Source organism: Nannospalax galili, unplaced genomic scaffold (genome assembly GCF_000622305.1).
Source record: "Nannospalax galili isolate Female #2095 unplaced genomic scaffold, S.galili_v1.0 scaffold685, whole genome shotgun sequence".
Lineage (NCBI taxonomy): Eukaryota > Metazoa > Chordata > Mammalia > Rodentia > Spalacidae > Nannospalax > Nannospalax galili.
This window is the reverse complement of record NW_008353482.1, coordinates 2,907,504-2,927,931: the sequence shown is the minus strand read 5'-3', so window position 1 is coordinate 2,927,931 and position 20,428 is coordinate 2,907,504. Positions and strand designations below refer to the sequence as shown.

The following is a 20,428-nucleotide window of genomic DNA, read 5'->3' as shown; positions in this document are numbered from 1 at the left end:
ATGGAAAATGGAAAGGTGGTGGAATTTGAATATAATCAATATGAATCATTGAGAAAATAACAGATCTAGTCAATCATTCTAACTCTTAGCAAAAACCATTTTTAGTGGCTAAAACCATGATATATAAAAATGGAACTGTGTACTAGATGGATTAAATAGACAGCTCATGAGCCTATTGGTCAGTCAGCACTATAAGTACATATGACAGAGATACACTGAGACAGTATGAGCTTGCCTAGGAGAGAGAGAGAGAGACACATACATACATAGAGACACACACATACATACACACACACACACACACACACACACACACACACACACAGAGTGGGACAGAGAACCACCTGATGAAACATTCTTGCAAAAACATTGTCCTTGGATTCAGTTACCCCTAAAGAGCTAACTAACATTTGTAAAGATACACAGGAGGCAGAAGAACATGTTCAAGGACACCATAGGGATAAAACTAGTAATACTTAAAATGTGGAAAATTCCCAGAGTAGTAACCTGGTTTTGTCTTCAAATATACTTTGTATTTATAAAGGAGGTCAGGCCTGAACATTGTGCATCAAAAGGCCTATGAGATACCTCACACAAATTCAATGTAAAACTTTCTTGAATCTTCACTCAAAACAACTTTAAAAGACAGTTACAAGATAAATTACACTTACTAGATTATTGATGATAGCAAGGATACTGTCAATTTCTTTCAAAAGCTATTGATGGTATATATTAAAAAGCTCTTATCTTTAAAATAAAATATCCATTAAAACATTATTAAAAAGATTTTCTGTTAATCATAATTTGCAAGTTATCAATGGCAGCTATTTGATTCTTCATCACAGAAAAGTTACTTTGATGTATACTTCATTTCCAGGCAGACACAGACACAGATACACAGACAGACAGACAGACAGACAGACACACACACACACACACTTCAAATAAGGCTTACCAAGTAGATATCATGTAGCCCTCGTTGATAGAACAAACTCTCCACCCAGAAGCTCCTGTCCTCTTGATCTCTCTGTCCCAATCTGAGTAAGTTTCGAACAGTGGAGTCCTCTGGCTGTTGCCACTACCAGCTCCACTCCTGCCTCCTCCTCCACCTCCTGAAGGCATTCCATTAATTTTGTTGGCTATCGGAAAAGCAATATCATTAATTTTGTTGAATGAGTCCCTTTTCAGCCAGCATTTTCTTATTCTTCCTGTGCCTCCTGTCACACGGATGTGGGACTTGCTGCTTCATCTTTCATGTCTCTCCAAAAATTATCTTAATTCTTTTCAACAAGAAAAGCTCATCTGGTCCTTGTCTAGCTCTTTCCCCTTCTATGAACATCCTTAATTTTCCTGGTTCTGTTGGCTTTACCTCCTTTGCCTTCATACATAAGCAGGTCAATTTGATTGTGAAGACTTTCATCCGATCACACTGGTTGGTGTAGCTGCTATGCCACGCATTTTTCTTCTTTCTTTTACTAGTTATATAATGAAGAATGCTTGTTGCCTATATATTTTGTCTCCATTTACTGTCCTTATTTTTCAATGTTTTTCATTCCTACCACTTTATGGAAACTATTTCTGACCCTCACCCATCTCCGTGCTCCAAACAGAGGGGTAAATCTGAGTCATTTGCTTATTTTCTCTGCATGGGGGCAGGAAGTGGATTCACCCAAGAGTTACCTCTGTTCTCAAGTCCTTAAAATCTTCTATTTTTCTAATACCAACTTCTCATCTGCCTGCTCATTAGAGAACTCACTTTGAAACTGCTCAATTTGAAAAGCTGACAAAGGTGCTTCTGCTCCACTAGAAACTACAGTATTCTCCCCACATGCTGAGTCTGGCAGGATGGGTCTAGGCTTCACTTCCTTAGCAAGGAGCCTTCCCAAAGACAGGAGCACTACTATCTTCTAGGAGCATGCCTACAGCCTGGGGGGTACCTGGAAATGGTCAGAGAAAGGTACCATGCCAGTCAGCCTGATGTGCCCTGGAGTGACAACACCATCTCTCCTGGTCCAGTGTCTCACTGCCACAGGCTTATGTGGCAGTTGCTGTGCCAATGAATGCACAGCGTAGTACATCTGCCTTCAAAAGTACACTACCTTAAAAAGGTGTTTCTGTGATGTTAGCTTCTTGCCCCAAACTTCCAATGATGCTCTAAGCAAATCTAAATGACTTCTTCAGGCCTTCAAGATTCCTCACATAACTTATTTACTATTATTTACAACTTTCATTCCTCCTTACAGCCATACAAAATGCCTATTTATCTCATGAACATGTTCTGCCCATTCTTACTGATTAGCTCTTGGTACAAGAAAGGTATTTTTTAAGAACCTATGATGAGCTAAGTAAGGCTGGAGAACAGAAAGGTAAGGTTTTTATCTTTTATTTTGAAAGCTCCAACAACACAATAGAGAGTAAAGGGGAAAATCACTAAGCACTTAATAACTACATGTACTGAAGATGCAGAAGGGGAAGCCCACTGTTTCGCTGAGGAGGATGGCTGGCCAAGAAAGGCGTTCTAGAGAAAGTATCAAAAGTTGTCAGGTAACTGGTGAGGAGTTGGGCATGCTGAGCAGAGAAAAACATTTAAATAGATGGGACAAGGGAAAAGGATCAAGGAACTGAATATAACTAGAGCACCAGAGATACAAGAGGTAGTAGAAGAGAGGCTATAATTTAAGTGAGGCCAAACTCTAGATCCATGCTGCTCAAGAATGGAACCACTTGCAGCCAGTGTCCATTTAAATTTAAACTAAAACAAAAGATAATTGAAAATACAAAGTCATTCAGGTACACTAAGCATATTTCAAGTGCTTAGTAGCCACATGTAGCTAGTGGCTACCCTACAGGACAGTGCAGAAAACGGGACACTTCCTTACTGGACAGCATTAGTCTAGATCATGAAGGCTTGAATGTACAACCTGCACAGGACTTTCTATGACCAATCTATACAGTTTCCCAGAGCACTATGTACTCATTATATTACTAAGTTAAGGGCGGGGGGACCAGGACCAGCTCAGTAAGTACAGAAAACATCTGGTAGAATTCAATACCTTTTTATGATTTAAAAAAAGAAGAAAAAAAAAAGATCAAGCAAATTGGGACTAAAAGGGAGTTTTCCAGTCTGATAAGAGCATTTATCCCAAATATCCAGCGAATCCCATTAACATCAACACCAAAGACAGAAAAGAGGCCTGCCCTTTAACACTGTGCCACACGGCAAGATGGCCACCACAGTATAAAGAACACACCAAGGTCACGGAAAAAAGTGATGAGTGAACACTGGAAGCACACCACTAGCTCAGAGTTTAAAATGGAAAACGTTTTTAGTGTTTTGATTCTCAGATTTAATAAAGTAGGTTGAGAACATACTAGCATTGAGCTTATTTCTCTGGTCATAAGATTTATGAATAGACAAGTTTATCTGAACATAAAGTGAGAGCACTTAATGGGAGGCCCTGTGTGTTGTTTGCTATCCTGTAGGTTCCTCTTGTTCAAGTCCTGTATTTCTCAACAATTGGGTCTACATTTGTCATTAGTCCTGAATTTTCACTGGTGAGAGTTCATTATGAAATGGGTAATAGATATGTAATCTAACCTCACGGACTAGAAATTCTAGTGCTTTCCAAAAGGCCCCCAAAACATGATAGCAGTAGCATTCTCTATTCATGGACCACTTTGAGGGACTGTAGCAACCAACCGGCCAAGGCGAGCCATCTTAGGAAACCTGGCTTCCTTGACAGCTATCTGACTGAGGTTTTATGACACAACTCTTCAGAGACTAAGTGAACCTAGGAACTAGATGCTTCTGAGACTAGAATTTTCTGTGATATTTTATAAGTCTAGTCCTAGACAGTTGAGACATTTTAGAATTTCTACTTAGTTGACCCCACTAGCATTTAGAATAGCCTTATGTAACAAGAAAGATAGTAAGAATGGCCAATATATGAAAAGAAGGACTAAAAACCATGATTCATGGGAGTTAGAAGTCCCAAAGAAGGGTGAAGAAGATCACCTCAAAAAGAGCAAGCCAACCAAGTGGGAGCATTTTGATCTTGAGAGCCTCCGGTAGAGCCAATATGGCTGTATTTCTCCAGGTTCCTCTAGTGATTCTGCAGTTTATGGCAGCTAGCATTCAAGAGACAAGAAGACTAGTCACATCATTTATAGCCACACCAAGAACTCTAAAAGAATTCACAAGCAACAAACTAAAAATTCCTACACTGTTTCAAATGGGTTGTATAAGCATTTAAAATAAATTCTAAAAAAAAAAATCCAAGACCTATATTACTAAAAAGAATAAAATCAATAAAGTTGACTGTAAATTTACATTTTTTGATGAGACAGCTTTGAATTACATCAGCATTTTAGATATGATGTCTGCTGCAACGGAGAGCTGCTGACACTAAGCCTGTACAAAACTTCACGAGGCTTTCAACTTTTTGGTCCAGAAGCATAATCTGACATCTTATCAATTTTATAACAAAGATGAATCTGTTCTTTTTAAAAGTAAAACAAAACAAAACATTTGACCAATAATCTGATTACTGAAGAGTCCTCATGGTGTCTTTGTAAAGGAGAGAAACAAGTAGACTCATTCTTGCTTGTGCTAGCCTGCTATGTTTGTGGACAGCGTTGTTCTGAAGCCTGGAGTGTTCCACACCTCCCTACACCTCAGGCTGCTCACAGAAGTGTGTGGACAGCTGTAGATCCTTTCAGAAATGGTTCTTACTCATGTGATGCTGGACATAAAAGAAAACCTCAAAAATGCCTAAGGCCAGAGATTCTTTTCATATAATTGTAAGGGACATTCTCCAACTTCAGATCTTATTTGTGGAAACAACTTTGTCACCTACCTGCCTGAAAAAAGGACTTCTTTAATCCAGTCAATGAATCAAGGTGCCATCCAGAAGTTCAAGAGTGGATTATTTGGCATCTTTCACTCACAAATTAATGAATTCTGACTGCAGTGTATGGAAATTTCAGGCTTCTTTTGATCTTAAGGATGCAGTTTATGCTTCTGTAACAGCATGGAAGGATATTAAAGGATGTTACCCTATGAAGAAACTGAATAAAACTCTGGCCAGAGCTATGTTTATGAAGAATTTGCTGAAGGAAAAGTTGGAAGGGTGTAACATTAGAAAGTGTTCCTGAATATTTTAAGTAATTATTAATCATCAATTTTTATCAACTAGTTATATCAGGAAATAAGAAGGACTGATTGATAAGAAAACTCAGTAGTCTAAGAGCTACAAGTTGATAAACTTACTTAAGGTTTTATAGATCAGAGACACCCACAAGGAATGAAGGAAAGAGATGTAAAAAGTAACTTAGGCATCAAGTCACCAATTGTACAATGAAGTTGACTATATTTGGTTGAGCCCAAGTCAGTGCATTTTTGAAACCATCAGATCACATCATTTCTAACAGAAAAAAAAAGGTAGTATGAAGAAATGGGATGTATGTAAGCATGCTGAAATGGTAATCAAAGACTGACTCCTAAATTCTTATAGCTGCTGAACCTTTCACATTAGCTACTCTTTTGCAACTGGGTACCTTACTGATGATGCACTCAGGGATCACTACTTTGTAGCCTGGTCGTGATTCAAATAGCTATTTATCTGACAAGTGAGGATTTATATTTTGCTTTTAGATAGTAAGTAAATTTACTTTATAATAAAATATTACCTTAAAAGAATAACTGTTGTTCAAGCCTAAGTTATAATTAGTACACATTTGAATAAGGAAAATTAAGTTACAAATACTTTCATTATCTAATTTCTATGAAGTAAAAAAAGTAAAAGCTATTCTGCAGGCATTACTTTATTACAGTATCTCTACAGTGCTGATTTGCACCTTTTGAAGTAATGAACATGACTCAAAACATCTGTGGATACTGTATACTGATACTACATTTTAATACACTTACACTAAACTGAAAAAATGGACTACCCTTTAATTACACAGGTTACTTAAATGTATTTTAAGGTAACAAATATAAAACTGCAATACAATTAATAATTTGTAAGCCCTACACCATGCTGGGGTGAATTAATCTTTAATTATAAATACATAATACATTTATTTTCTTCCTTAAACAGGGATGGAACATGCACTTCAGGCAGTTATTCAATGTGTAGTCACTAAGCAACCCACCAGGGAACTAATAGGAGAGATGGCCTCTTTGTGTCATGAATTTTAAAACATGGATCAGTAATGTAAATGTATCTAATGTAACAATGTAATTTTAATGATAGGCATTTTAAATGTAGATTAAAATAACATAATATTTAAAACAGAATTACATGATCAATCTAGCCATCTTTCTTAGGGACGTCACAGCTAACACAGACACATGGACAAAATTATTTTATTGCTGCAAAACTGTCTAGAACACATCTATTTTCTGACAAATGTTCATCTGCCTTTCATTGATCTTATTCAGAAAGGAAACTGTATTTTGGCAATCTTAATGAAATCCTCTAAAATATTTTTAAACTATTTCAGCTTTTGTATGAAATCACATTTTGCCAGAAAAGTTTGTGCTTTTCCACTGTCTTTCAGTTTTCTGCCAGTTTCTAAAACTCAAGGTATCAAATAAAATTAGTTGGAGATATAATCAGCATAACGTACAAACACCCAGAGGTAAAATATATGACACGACTCATATAAGCTAGTGCTTATGACTGCTTATTGGTACTGCCTGGTCACTTTTCAAGACACAAGAAATGATCTGACAAATACTGGCTCTTCTAGTGTATAGTGCTTACTTAACAGTTATAAAGGTAATAACCCTATAATCATTAAAGCTTGTGTATTGGAAGCTTCGGACAAACATAAGAATAAAATTTATACATGTAAAGTTAGTCACAATATTTAATGTTTTCATATTTACCTGGATTGTGGTATTTTTTCCCAACATATTCAAATGCAAAGAGTAGCTGGAGGTCTGTTGGCTGGGAATAATGAGCTATTGCAAGGCATACCTAGGAAAAATTCTACATTTAGAATTGGAATTTAACACACTTATTTAAATGAAATGTATACTGGGAGAGTCATCCTGGGGCAGTGATTACAGACACTATTTACATATTTTTCTGTTGACCTAGAATATGAAAGACTACTTAAGACCATATATCTCATTATTGAATGTTGTGCCCCCAAAACAATTTAATCTTTAATTAGTATATGGTAAGTATTCTTTATGTTTTTGCTGAGCTCAGTTTTAAGTAGAAAATAATTTTATTCCATAAACTTGAAAGCTATAGAAGCAGTCTCCAAAAAGACAGTGATGAAATATCCACTCAAAACAATACCACCACAACAGCAAGAACAAGTTTCAATTTGGGGAAATATAAAAATCCCCAGGGATTAAAAACAATCAGGGCCAGGTATGATGGCACACACCTTTAATCCCAGTACTCTGGAGACAGAGGCCGCCAGATCTCTGTGAGACTGAGGCCAGCCTGGTCTACACCGCAAGTTCCAGGCCAGCTGGGGCTATAGGGAAGACCCTGCCTCAAAACAAAACGAGACAAAAACAACAAATCTAAATCTAAACTACAGTCACAAAAAAATTAAAATTAGCAAAATATCCATAAATATTCAGATGGCCCATAGAGAATTACATTCAAAAACTATTCAAGTGAAATAGCTCGAGACTGGACAAAGCATGGGCTACCAAATCAACAGATCACAATGTGAAAACCATCTCTATAAAGCACTTGCTAAGGCTTGTATGAAGTCAATTCCTCAGCCTCTTTATCTGTAAAATGAAGGCAACACCTAAGCTGTAATATATGCCTTGCCTCCATAGGAACTCCATATGTAGAAATGTTTTTATTCTCAACTGCTACTGGACAGAATAAAGGTCAGTGCCCCATGTTTACAAATCATGGATGGAAGGGTGAAAAAACATCCTTAAATACACAAAAGGGAGAGAAGAAATCTAAGACATACTGTGATGGTTTGAATGAGAATGTCCCTCATAGACTCCAAGTATTTGGACATTTTTGTCCCCAGTTGGTGGTGCTGTTTTGGGAGGTCTTAGAAGGTGTGGCCATTTTGGAAGAAGCATGTCACTGGGGGTGGGCTCAGACAGTTCCTAAGGTGTGGCCATGCTGGAGGAAGCATGTCACTGGGGGTGGGCTTAGGGAGTTCTTAAGCCTCACTAAATAAATTGCCAGTCCTACTCTATTTCCTGTGACAGCTTGAAGATGTGAGAGCTTAGCTTCTGATCCTCCTCCAGCCACCTCTGCAGCCATGCCTCCCTGCCATGATGGGCTCTGGAACTGTAAGCTAAATAACTCTTCCTTTTATAAGTTTCCTTGGTCATGGTGTTTCTACCACAGCAACAGAAAAGTGACTAATACACATACAAAGAGTAAGAGGAGCAGATGACCTTTCTTAAAATGATGATGTATGACTTGGAAAGTAAGGTGCTAAGCCAGAATGATATATACTTTCAACAGTGAGCAAGCAAGAAAAGTTCTTGTAAAATTAGTAGTGTCTGGAGTCAGTTGATACAAATTCCATTAACTAGTATTTGTCAGCTGTGGCTTAACCTATATTTTAAAAAATCTTCCAAAGAATAACACTTCTTATCACAAAAAGTTAAAATATACAACCAAGGAGAAAATTTATCACTGGTTTTGAATTTTAACAACAAAAAACTTCCTAAAATTATCTCAATTTCTCAGTACCTACAAAAGAGCATCTTGTGAGGGCCTCACTTAGAAAATTTATAAAACTGTTATCCATATTTCCATTCCTAATCTATACAATACATTTTGTGATGCTTAGTGTTAACTCCTGCCTGTGGGGTATTATCTTGATTAGGTTAAATGATATGGGAAGACCCATCTTAACTGTGGGCAGGCCATTCCCTATGCAGGGAGGGGCTCCTGGACTGTGTGAGTGGAGAAAGCAAGCTGAACACTAGCTTGCATACATTCACTGCTCTCTTCTTCCTGTGGATGTAATATGACCAGCTGCCTCAAGTTCCCAGTACCTTTACTTCTCACCCATGATACAGGGTAATCTAGAACTAAACAAACCCCTTCTCCCTTAAGTTGCTTTTGTCAGTATACTTTTAAAAGATTTGTTAGTTGTGTGTGTGTGTGTGTGTGTGTGTGTGTGTGTGTGTGTGCCTGCATGAGCTTATGTGCACCATGTGCCTGCTGGAACCCGGGCCCGGGGAGGGGGGGGTGGTGCAGGAGAAAGTGTAAAATTCCCAGGAACCGGAGTTAGAAGTAAACCACCATGTGGATAATGGGACCTAAACCCAGGTCCTCTGCAAGAGCAGTGAGTGCTCTTAATGGTTGAGCCATCACTCCAGTCCTGGACTATTTAGTGATAACAATCAGAAAATAAACTAAGAAAGTCTTCCTTGAAGCACTTCTAGCAGCAAAACTACTGAAATCTGTGTTCTGATCAGGTCTTCATCAATTCCAATTTCTTTAGGCATCATGTTTACTTCACACACTTGTTGCACTTCTCAGTCCAAAGTTTCATGACTGTCCCATTCTGTTCTACTGCCATAACTACCTCCTGAGGCCATATCATCTTATAGCACCTCTGTGGGGTTTCCTGAATTCAGAAATCTACAACACTTAAGAATTCTCTTCTAAAATGCATTTTCACTAATCACTTTGCTGTCTTGGTAATCTGCTATGGGTTTCATGTACTTGCGTAACTCTCCTCATCAGACAACCCATCTTCCCAAGGTTCCCTACGTAGTTTATGGTCAGAACAGAGCATGCTTGCACACATTTTATCTGCCTGACCCTAGCCATCTCGTCTACCATGCTCACTGATTCTTCCAGCCAACCATCCTTTCTTGTAAATGGTCCTATATGAGCAACATGATTCCTAACCAAACCTTCCTAGATGGAGCCCAATTTCAGAGTGCTGATTCCAGAAGCCCTTCTGTTGTCTCTAAATAATGACATTCCAATACACAGTATCTCTTAATTGTGCTATACTTTGCAGATGTACCTTCAAAGTACACAGAATAGATCTAAGTATGGATAAAAAGTAGCATGAAGGTGATTTTTATTATATTATTAAGTTCAATTTCTTCAGGGTAGATAACATTTCTCATTCTTTCAACAACTATTACCTGAGCACCCACCATCTTGTAAGTCTTAGGGGCATAGTGAATAACACAGACCTAAATCTGGGACCTCACTAAGAATATACTGTAGTGAGGAAGACAGATGCCACGCAAGATGTCTGTGCTGGATAGCTTTAGTGTCAACTTGACACACCTGGGTTGAGGGAGCCTCAACTGGGGAATTGCCTTCATTGGACTGGCCTGTGGCATGTCCAGGGGGCATCTTCTTGACTGTTGAGTGATGTTGGAGGGCCCAGCCCACTGTGGGTGGTACCACCCCTGGCAAGTTGGGCTTGTGTTGCATAAGAAAGCAGGCTGAGCAGGGGCCAGGGGAGCAAGCCAGTAAGCAGCATTCCTCCATGGCCTGTGCTCCAACTCCTGCCTCCAGATTCCTGCCCCGAGTTCCTACCTTGGAGTCCTTGATGAATTGTGACCCAGGATATGTAAGCTAAATAAACCCTTTCTTCCCCAAGTTGGTATTGGTCAGAACGTTTTGTCACAGCAATGAAGAAACAAACTAGGACAATGTCAATAAATAACAATAACAAAAATACAAAAGTTAGATCATTGAAGTGTTAAAGGACAAAAATAAAAAAAGTAGAGCAGGGAAGGGAAATACAAGGTGTTACAGTGGGAGAAAGAAGCAGGTTAAAAATGTAGAGAAGGAGACTAATAGATAGAGACTTCTCTGCACAGACCAAATGAAGAGCAGAGGTTTTCCATGTGTTGTAGCATCACCAGTGACTCTGAATACATACTGTACCTAACAGTGGCCACATTGAAAATGCCAGCAGATAAATTAGTTACCAGTGTAGTAATAAAATGCTACCTGCCACTAATAATAGTCTACTGTCTTCTCTAAGATGATTAGAAAGGGGTCATGGAAACTTTTACACAAAAGAAATTCACAGGCCATTGATAGTGGAACATATGTTTATGAAGAAAAAGAGAAACAAAGCCCATGCGTAAAGCAAAACTCAACATAGCCCATTTCTTAAAAAGCTCCTTAAAAGCCATACAAGAGAAGCTGGAGAGATGCTCAGAGGTTAAGAACACTCACTGTTCTTTCCAGAGGACCCAGGTTCAGGTCTCAGCACCTAAGTAGTGGCTAACAATTGTCCATAACTCCAGTTCCATGGGATCCAATACCCTCTTCTGGCCTCTGTGGGTATTTCATGTATGTGATACACTTTCATGTATGCTGGCAAAACTCTCATACACATTAAATAAAAATTTTAAAACTTTAAAAAAATTATGTGTGTGTGCCTATGATGCCTGTGGAGGCCAGAAGAAGGCAGAGGATCTCCCGGAGCTACCGGATGTGGATACTGTGAACTGAACTAGGGGCCTCTGTATCCGCAGCAAGTGCTCTTAAGTGCTGGGGCATCTCTCCAACCTCCGTTCTTTAATTAGATGAACTGATTTCATTTCTAGAAAGCATGCCTAAACAACTGGTCCACAAAGTAATCTGAGAAAAAACTAGAGACAAAGGGCTCATATCTTACTTAACATCCATCCATCAACCTATCTCTATCTTTTTAAAGTAATAAATCATTAAAGATAATCTTTCAAATTTTTTATTAGATCTTTCTTTTCAGTTTTGAGCAAAGACTCATCAAAAGAAATTGGTGCCTCAAAGTTGCTATAAGGTACAATGTCCAATTCTGTATCATCAAATTCCTTCTCTCTTTGCATAGACCTTTACCAGATATCATTATTTCCCCCATGACAGTCTATGGATACTAGGGACAAATAGTAGTGAGACATAGTTGTACAAATTCATCTATTTTAGTCATAACGCAATTGAAAGAAAGCCAAGTAGACAATCAGGCACCTTTAGAGCAACATTTAACAAGATGTGAACCAATGGACCAAGTTAGTTTGCTGAGTACTCATATTTCAAATAAAAATATAAATGCTTTCAGTATTTCAAAAGTAATCAATGGTTGATATATCACAGAATTCTAAACATGTATCTGATCTTTGTTAAACAACTTTTAAAAGTCAAAGCACTGTCCACAGAAACACTCTAAAGATTCCAGGAAGTAAAAAATGAGCCTGTACTTCCCAATGATGCCTCACTTTACTTTTTTTTTAGAGAGAGAGTTTCACTATGTTGCTTGCAGCAGCCTTGAGCTCTTGGAGCAGAGCTCAAGCAATCCTTCTGCCTCAGCCTCCCAAGTAGAATATGTTGCCACACCCAGCTAAAATAATGAAGGCTTCTGGTTTTGGTTTTGTTTTTCTAAGACTGAATCTCACTATGTATCCCAGGCTGATCTTGAACTCAAGCTCCTCTGTTTAAGACACCCAAGTAGCTTGGACTACTGAATTCACCTGAAGAAAAAAAAAACCAAAAAACCTGGGGCTGAAGAGATAGTTCAGTGCTTAAGAGTATTGGCTGCTCTTGCAGGGGACCCTGGTTCGATTCCCAGCAACCACATGAACTATGGCAGCTAACAACAGTCTCTTCTGACCTCCCAGGCATTACATGACATGAATGCACCTACCTACATGCAGGCAATACACTCATGTACATAAAATAAATAATTTAAAAAAAAGCTTTGGTAGTCTCATACAACTATTAAAAATATGTAAATCACAGAAAAATTCTTTAGTTATATTCTCATTGCTTCTTATTTTTCCCATTACTGGACAAAAGACAGAATATTTCTTTTGGGCCTAAGGCAGTAAGTATGGGATGGATGGATGGATGGATGGATGGATGGATGGGTGGGTGGGTGGGTGGGTGGATGGATGTAGATAGATACGATATTTTTTTAGACACTAGGAAAAGGATTTTTGTAAGCTCAGCTTTGGGAAAGGGCATATGATAGACTAGCTTGTTTTGTGTGGACAGTTCAATGAAGCCTTCATTCACCAGCAGTACAGTAAACAAAGGGCACCCTGAATTTCAAAGGCACTTACACTCCCTCATCTGCAACCACCCCTCTGTGGGTGCATCTCTCATGCTGCTGCTCTGCACTCCTTCACACTCACTTCCCTGCTTACCTTCTGACTAGACTTGTGGTCTTCAGGAAAAGAAGCTACAACCTTACCCTTCTCTGCCTTGTAAAATTCAGCACATTGCTAAGAAGATATCCAATGATAACTTCCCCTACAAGAATCTGAGCAACTGAAAAATGAAAATGTCTACATAGAACACACTCCAAAACTTGACTAACAAGTATGTTAAATGGCTCAAGAATTAACTCAAGTAATTATGATTTCCATTTACTAAGTGTCATCTGAAAAATACAGTAAGAGTGGGAGCAATTTAAACTTACTGAAAGGATATTATACCAACTCTTGATTCCTTAGCAAAGTATCAAGTCCATTTCTCAAGTCCCATGGTATCTCTATTCTCAAGATGCTAAATGTCATGAAGATAAAAGTTTTCATAAGTAGGTTCTAACTTCACAGTCAGTGAAATTACAAGTGTATTTAAGTTTGAGAAGGTTATTTGGCTAAATATTCTACATGCAGTACACTACACCTAATCAATCCTAAAGCCTTTCTACATTAGAACAGGCATAGGGAACTAGTAAAATGCCAAAAATCACAAACAGCAGAATCAAGTCACTGAAAGGGGCCTTAGAAGTTACCAAGGTGAACTTACATGCTCCACCATGGCTAGTGCAGATTGTAGGCACAAACATTGTGTCTGTAGGCACAGACACAACACTGTCGCTCTGCTCAGCAGTTGCAGCCATCATACAGACTAGACATTCACCACATGCTTTCCTTGGTTCTAAAGACAAATCTAGAAGAAACTGCCTTCAGATATTTTAGACAATCACAACTGGTATCAACAGGAATTTCACTGCAGTCTACTGAGAAAGAAAAAAAAAAAAAAAAAAAAAAAAAAAAAAAAAGTACCCTTGGTGGGCAAAGGCTGCTTCAGTTCTGAGAGGAAGCAAAGTCCTAGTCCACTAAGACACTGCTGCTTCTAGGAATTCTCTTACTGCTTTCTGCATCTGCTAGAAATGCTGCAACAGACCAGAACAGAGCGGCCAGAGGTTGACCAGCTTTATTCCTCTGGTAAAGCTAAAACACAGAACCAAAGAAATGAAGATTCCTGCCCTTGACTTTTACTCTATGAGGAAATACTAAACATTCCCTGGAAGTCAAGGGAGAAATAAGTCAATTAAAAAGTTTCTAGCTTTGAGTTGTCCCTGCAGAGTATCAAATTCATTTATTAAGTTTTCTTTAAAACACTAATAATTGGGCTGGAGAGATGGTTCAGCAGTTAAGAGCACTGACTGCTCTTGCAGAGGACCTGGGTTCGATTCCCAGCACCCACATGGCAGCTAACAACCATCAGTAACTCCAGTTCCAGGGGACACCTTCTGAGATCCGTGGGCATTGCATGACATGGGTGCACTTACACACTTGCAGGCAATATACTCAATACACATAAAATAAAAGTAATTATAAAATTTTAAAAATTAAAAAAATACACTAAGGCTGGGTGGGCATGGTGGTGCATGCCTTTAATCCCAGCACTGGGGAGGCAGAGGCAGGCGGATCTCTGTAAGTTCTCCTGGTCTACACAGTGAGTTCCAGGACAGCTGGGGCTACAGGGAAACCCTGTCTCAAAAAAAATAAATAAATAAAAAATACACTAATAATTATTAGACTCCACCTAGAACTGTATAGTTATCTAATCCTTATATAGCCAAGGTCTAGCTTTCTCTTTGATTACAAAATTCTCTGGTACTGAATTATTTTATTATTATTTTTATTTTATGTGTATGCATGTATTGCCTGCATGTAGTTAAGTGCACCTGTGTTGTGCAATGCCCGTGGAAGACAGAAGAAGCTGACAGATCCCCTGGGACTGGAGTTACAGACAGTTGTTAGCTGTGGGTGCTAGGATTTGAACCTGGTACTGAATTAAAAGCCTCACTAACCACAATTACTTTTCAACATTTTTTAATGAGAAAGAAACTGGTTGGTAATAGTTATAATGTAGAAGATTATACTTTACTTTAAAGTAGCTACAAACTTATGAAAGGAAACGGTTCCATTACTATTCTTGGTTTTAACTTTACTTATAGATAGCCAATAATAACTTTCCTTAAAAAAGTCTGAGCAATTAAGAAATGAAAACTCTCACACAGGGCCTGCAAGATGGCTCCGCAATTAAGAAAAGAAAACTCTCACACAGGGCCTGCAAGATGGCTCTGCAGATAAAAGTGCTTACATCCAAGTCTTAGGATCTGAGTTTGGCTCCTAGGAACCACGAGGTAGAAGGAGACCTGACTCCTCCAAGTTGTCCTCTGATCTCCACATGTGCACTATGGCACCCACACAATCACACCCACACAAATAAAAAACAAATACATAAATAAATGTAATAAAAATATTTGTATTTAAAAATCCTCCCATATGACTGAAGTCATAAAACAGTACAGAACTCAGAACTTGACAAAGCTTAACAGCATTACCTTTTTGGCACTTTCAGGACCTGATTCATCAAAGCGAAATCTGACAATTCTGAAATCTTTACAATAAATAATTAGTTCTGTTGGATTAAATTTCAGCTTCTGGTTGGGGCCTAGAACTTTCTGCTTCCTCTTGTGGTCATTTACTGTGACAGTTTGCTCAATACACGTTAAAGGGACATCATGTTCTCCGAGAAGAAGGTTTCTGTAATGGAATTTCTGCAACGGCATTGGATCATCTGTAATAAAGATTCCCTACAATCTGTCCTCTTACCTCCATGCAAGCTAAGGTATATGCACACATAGATACACACAAAACAAATACATAAATAAATGTAATAAAAATATTTGTATTTAAAAATCCTCCCATATGACTGAAGTCATAAAACAGTACAGAACTCAGAACTTGACAAAGCTTAACAGCATTACCTTTTTGGCACTTTCAGGACCTGATTCATCAAAGTGAAATCTGACAGTTCTGAAATCTTTACAATAAATAATTAGTTCTGTTGGATTAAATTTCAGCTTCTGGTTGGGGCCTAGAACTTTCTGCTTCCTCTTGTGGTCATTTACTAAAGAAGAAGAAGAAAAAAAAAAAAAAAGAAGGAAAGAAAATTGTGACAGCATTCTTTCTTGTTATTCTCTGGTGCACTTAATAAGCAAATGTTTAGTGGAAACCAACATTAAGTCATTTATCACCTGAGCACTGCTTCTCAGACTCTTCATATTTATCTGTGACTCCTAGAACTTTCAGGGGTTGGCTTTAACTTTGACTCTGGAGATATTTTAGAGGATCTTTGCATAAAACTACCATTGCCTTGATATATTTAATGACTAAAATTTTATTTACAAAGAACAAAATGTATAAACTATACAAAAAAGTATCTCCATTTTACAAGAATTTCTTGACATTTCTTTTTCACTAAGGCCCTAGAATTTAAAAGGAGTAGGGGAGTGTATATAAGTAAGCATACAGATTAAAATTCAAACACACATATTGGGAGGTGTGACCCTTCAAGAAATACTTCTGGCATGCAAATAACTTTTAGAGGCTCATTCTTATTTTTTAGATGAGGGTCTCATGTGTTTCCCTTTAACTCCTGGGCTCAAATCATCCTTCTATCTCACTTTTCCAGGTAGTTGGGGCTATAGGTACAGGCTACCACACCCAGCTTTTATTTTCAGAGCGAACACATGCAGAATACCACATACCTGTGACAATTTGCTCAATACACGTTAAAGGGACATCATGTTCTCCAAGAAGAAGGTTTCTGTAATGGAATTTCTGTAATAAAAAATTATGTTCATATGAATTCTTTTCTCAGTGCCCTCACAGTGGTAATAACAAGCTTTAGTTTTGGAGTACTGAGAAACATTACTATTGCCAAAAAGCACAAAAAGCTTTTGCTGTGCAACAAGGGGCCATCCTAAAGATATGGTGTCTCACAGCACTGGGAAAGCAGGGGTGGAAGGGCATGTGCTGAGTGTGTCTTTTCCCACACTTTTGTTTTGTTTTTTGAGACAAGGACTTGATAGGTAGCCCAAGCTGACTCTGAGCTCCCGAGGACTCTTCAGCCTCAGCTACCTAAGTATAGGATTCCAGAGGGCCACCACACCAACCTCCTACACTTCATTCTAACAGGAGATTAAAATACAAACCACAATGCACCTATAATGCCTAAGAACTGTAGTATGATCAACTACTCTATAAGTAAACATTTGCATTGTTTCATATAAAACTAGCCACAAAGTGATAAAGGAAAAGGAGCTCTCAGGATACCAGATTTTAATGGGTAAAGTCATGCTTGATTTTACAATGGAGATTTAGAGAAGACAGCAACCTATAGCACAGTAGCTACTAGAAATTTTTTTTAATTTTTTTTTCTTTTGTTTTTGTTTTTGAAATAGGGTCTTGCTACATGACTCAGGCTGGCTTCAAACCTGTGAGTCTCCTGCCTCAGTTTCCCAAGTACACCAATCTTAGAAAAAGCCTTTGGGGATAGGTTTGTAATTAGGTTGATAGAAGTCTTGGATTTGATTCCCAGTAGCACATAAAATTTGGTCACAGTGGAGTACGCCTATAATCCCAGTATTGGGAGGTAAAGGCAAGAGGATCAGAGAAGTTCAAGGTCATCCTCAACTACACATAGAGTTTGAAGCCAGCCTGGGTTACATGTGGGGGGAGGGCAGAAAGAAGGAGAGAAAAGTCTTTTGGTAAACTATAGCTCTTTGTTTTTGCCTGTTAACAAACATTTTCTATTCATTTTTCAAACCAAGACACAGTTGGCACTAAGTGCCATCAGTGGGGTGCCAGTTTATTTTTTCTATTATTGGTCTTGGATTTAAGCTACTCTAGGTACACATTTCTCATGTTCAGTGAAATCTGGGGCCAGAGATCGTTAATGAAGTGAAAAACAAAGGGAAACCTCAAGTCCTACACCCAAATAAGCTACTATCCTATATAGTAAGAATTTGTAAATGCCTTCAAATTTAATCTAAACATAACTTCAGAAAATTAATAAGCATGCAAATATATAATAAATTAGTGAATGACTGTGAAATAAGAAGATATACTTACAGATCATTCAAAGAAATGCTTATAATATTATGTAAGGATTTCATTAAAAACAATTGTTATTAGAATAAAAATCTAGGAGGCAAAATTAAAAACACTATATATCAAAACAGAAAACAGCTAAGAGAAAAGGCCAGGACTTCTAACTTAATCAAATGAATTCATGAACCTTTAAAAACAAAAATTGGATAGAACACTTAATTTCCAGTAAGAATATAAAATAGCAACAAGGTTGTTAAAGAAAAATTTTATCAGTATTTTTCTTCATTATTACTGTATACTAGAAAGTAGAATTAAGGTTTCTGGGGAAAGAGCTAATTAGTTAAAACAAAGAAATCAGTAAAATGTTCAACATTTATAAAATTATTTGCCAAATAGCTGCATTTTTCTCTTTATGATTAGTAAGAAAGAATACCTTTGCTTCAACAACAGTGTGACAATGCTCACTGTTGCTGCAGTGTGAGTCTGGCATTCTTCCCCTTCAAAATTCTCCAACTTATATAAAGTTTTTCAATGTAATCATGTTATTGTTTTTTTTTAATATTAATGAAGCGAGGGGAGGAGGGGGAGGGGGAGGGGAGAGGGAGAAAAGGGATACATAACCAAGGAGAAGAATAAGAAGAAAAGGATACATAACCAAGGATCCCAGAGGCAAAAGCAAAAGTGACTTTACACTCATCTCACTAAGCCCAATGTGATGGTACTTGGGAGGCAGAGGCAAGAGGATCAAGAGTTCAAAGCCAGCCTGAACTACACAGTGAGACTGTTTCAAAAAACTAAGGGCCCTCAGGAGGCAGAGGCAGATGGATCTCTGTGCGATCAAGGACAGCCTGGTTTACATAGCGAGTTCCAGGAAAGTTCCAGGCCAGCTGGGACTAGGGAGACCCTCTCCAAAAAAACACCAAAAACAAAAAAACAAAAATGAAGGGTCCGGCATGGTTACACATGCCTTTAGATCAAGGCCAGCCTGGTCTACACAGCAAGTTCCATGCCATCTGGGGCTACAGGGAGACCCTGTCTTAAATAAACAAAACAACAAGAACAACAAAAAAACATGACCAAGACCACAGGTTTGATCCCCAACACTAATGAAAACAAAACAAAAATCATAAAATCTACTAATCCTACTCCTCAAGCAAGTCCCAACCTTCTGAGTCCTATTTGAATTTTTTTTGTCTTTTTTCATATTTGAATTTTTATGGACTATATTTCCATCATTAATCATTTGTTGATAATTTTTAGTTAATTTTTTCATATTTATGATTTATATAACAATACATTCTGTGTAGAATCAAAGTCTCAACACAATTAAACAGTGTAAAAATAAATACCTGCAATGGCATTGGATCATCTGTAATAAAGGAGATTCTGAAGTTACTGCATATCAGCTTTCCCCACAAATCGTACTGGCTCGTGTCTGTTGCAATGCATTTTCTCACAAAATTTACTTCATTTACAACAATTTCTCCTGAAAAAAAAATCAGTGTGTTAGCTACAACTATGACATACAATGTTAGCTAGCAGTCACTGTGTGACCTAGCTGGAGGACTTCATGACTGGATGGTGACAGAAGCAATGGGGAGCACCCACTGACTGGAAATGAGGGCAAAACTCAGGAGTCTGAGCTGACTGGCCAGAAGGCTGGCCCCGCCGCACATCTTTTTTCTGCTCTCCTGCCTCTAGTTGGCTATTTGTTGAAAGACATTCTGGAATCAATTGCATCATCTTCTTCAGAGTATTATGTGATGGAATATAAGCTATGCATGATCTAACAAATCATGTCTTGGATTCATTTTGTAAGGGATGAGAACCAGCATTTAGTTTATTTTAAAATATACTCCATAAAACCTTTGCATTCAAATTATAACTTAATAAACAATAAAATTCTAAAACAAAGTTTGAGTTAAAAGGAAAGATTAGAGAAACTAGTATTAGGAACCACAATGAGAGCACTAATAAGCTTCTGAAAAGAGTAATTTTCTATATAAAAGTATTTTAAAGCTTGATCATCATTTTAAGATCTAAAACTCAATTAGACCAAGGAACAGTTTTAAGCCATCAGTCTCCTTGGTCAACAGTAAAAAGCCAGAGTACTACTCTATTTTGTAGATTTCTATTATTATAAGAATATTTTAGAGTTGGGTATGGTGGCACATGCCCTTAGTCCCAGAATTCTGGAGGCAGAAGCAGGCAGATCTCTGTAAGATCAAGACCAACTTGGTCTACATAGTGAGTTCCATGCCATCTGGGGCTACAGGGAGGCCACATCTCAAAAAAAAAAATTACAAATATATA

At 37.9% G+C, this 20,428-nt stretch overlaps 1 protein-coding gene across 3 annotated transcripts in view; it reads right to left on the bottom strand.

Annotated features, from left to right (window-relative positions):
• Mtmr10 (myotubularin related protein 10) overlaps positions 1-20,428 on the bottom strand; it is a 54,484-nt gene that overhangs the window by 22,730 nt on the left and 11,326 nt on the right. Inside the window, exons 3-7 of one of the 3 annotated variants that reach the window (XM_008850608.3) lie at positions 19,465-19,601; positions 16,771-16,843; positions 15,988-16,130; positions 6,896-6,986; positions 956-1,139 (exon numbers count right to left, since the gene is read on the bottom strand). In XM_008850608.3, the coding sequence (XP_008848830.1) occupies positions 956-1,139; positions 6,896-6,986; positions 15,988-16,130; positions 16,771-16,843; positions 19,465-19,601 (628 nt within the window). Of the gene's footprint in view, positions 1-955; positions 1,140-6,895; positions 6,987-15,561; positions 15,795-15,987; positions 16,131-16,770; positions 16,844-19,464; positions 19,602-20,428 lie in introns of those variants that run through there. The other 2 variants (XM_008850609.3, XM_029554799.1) reach the window with 2 other exon arrangements.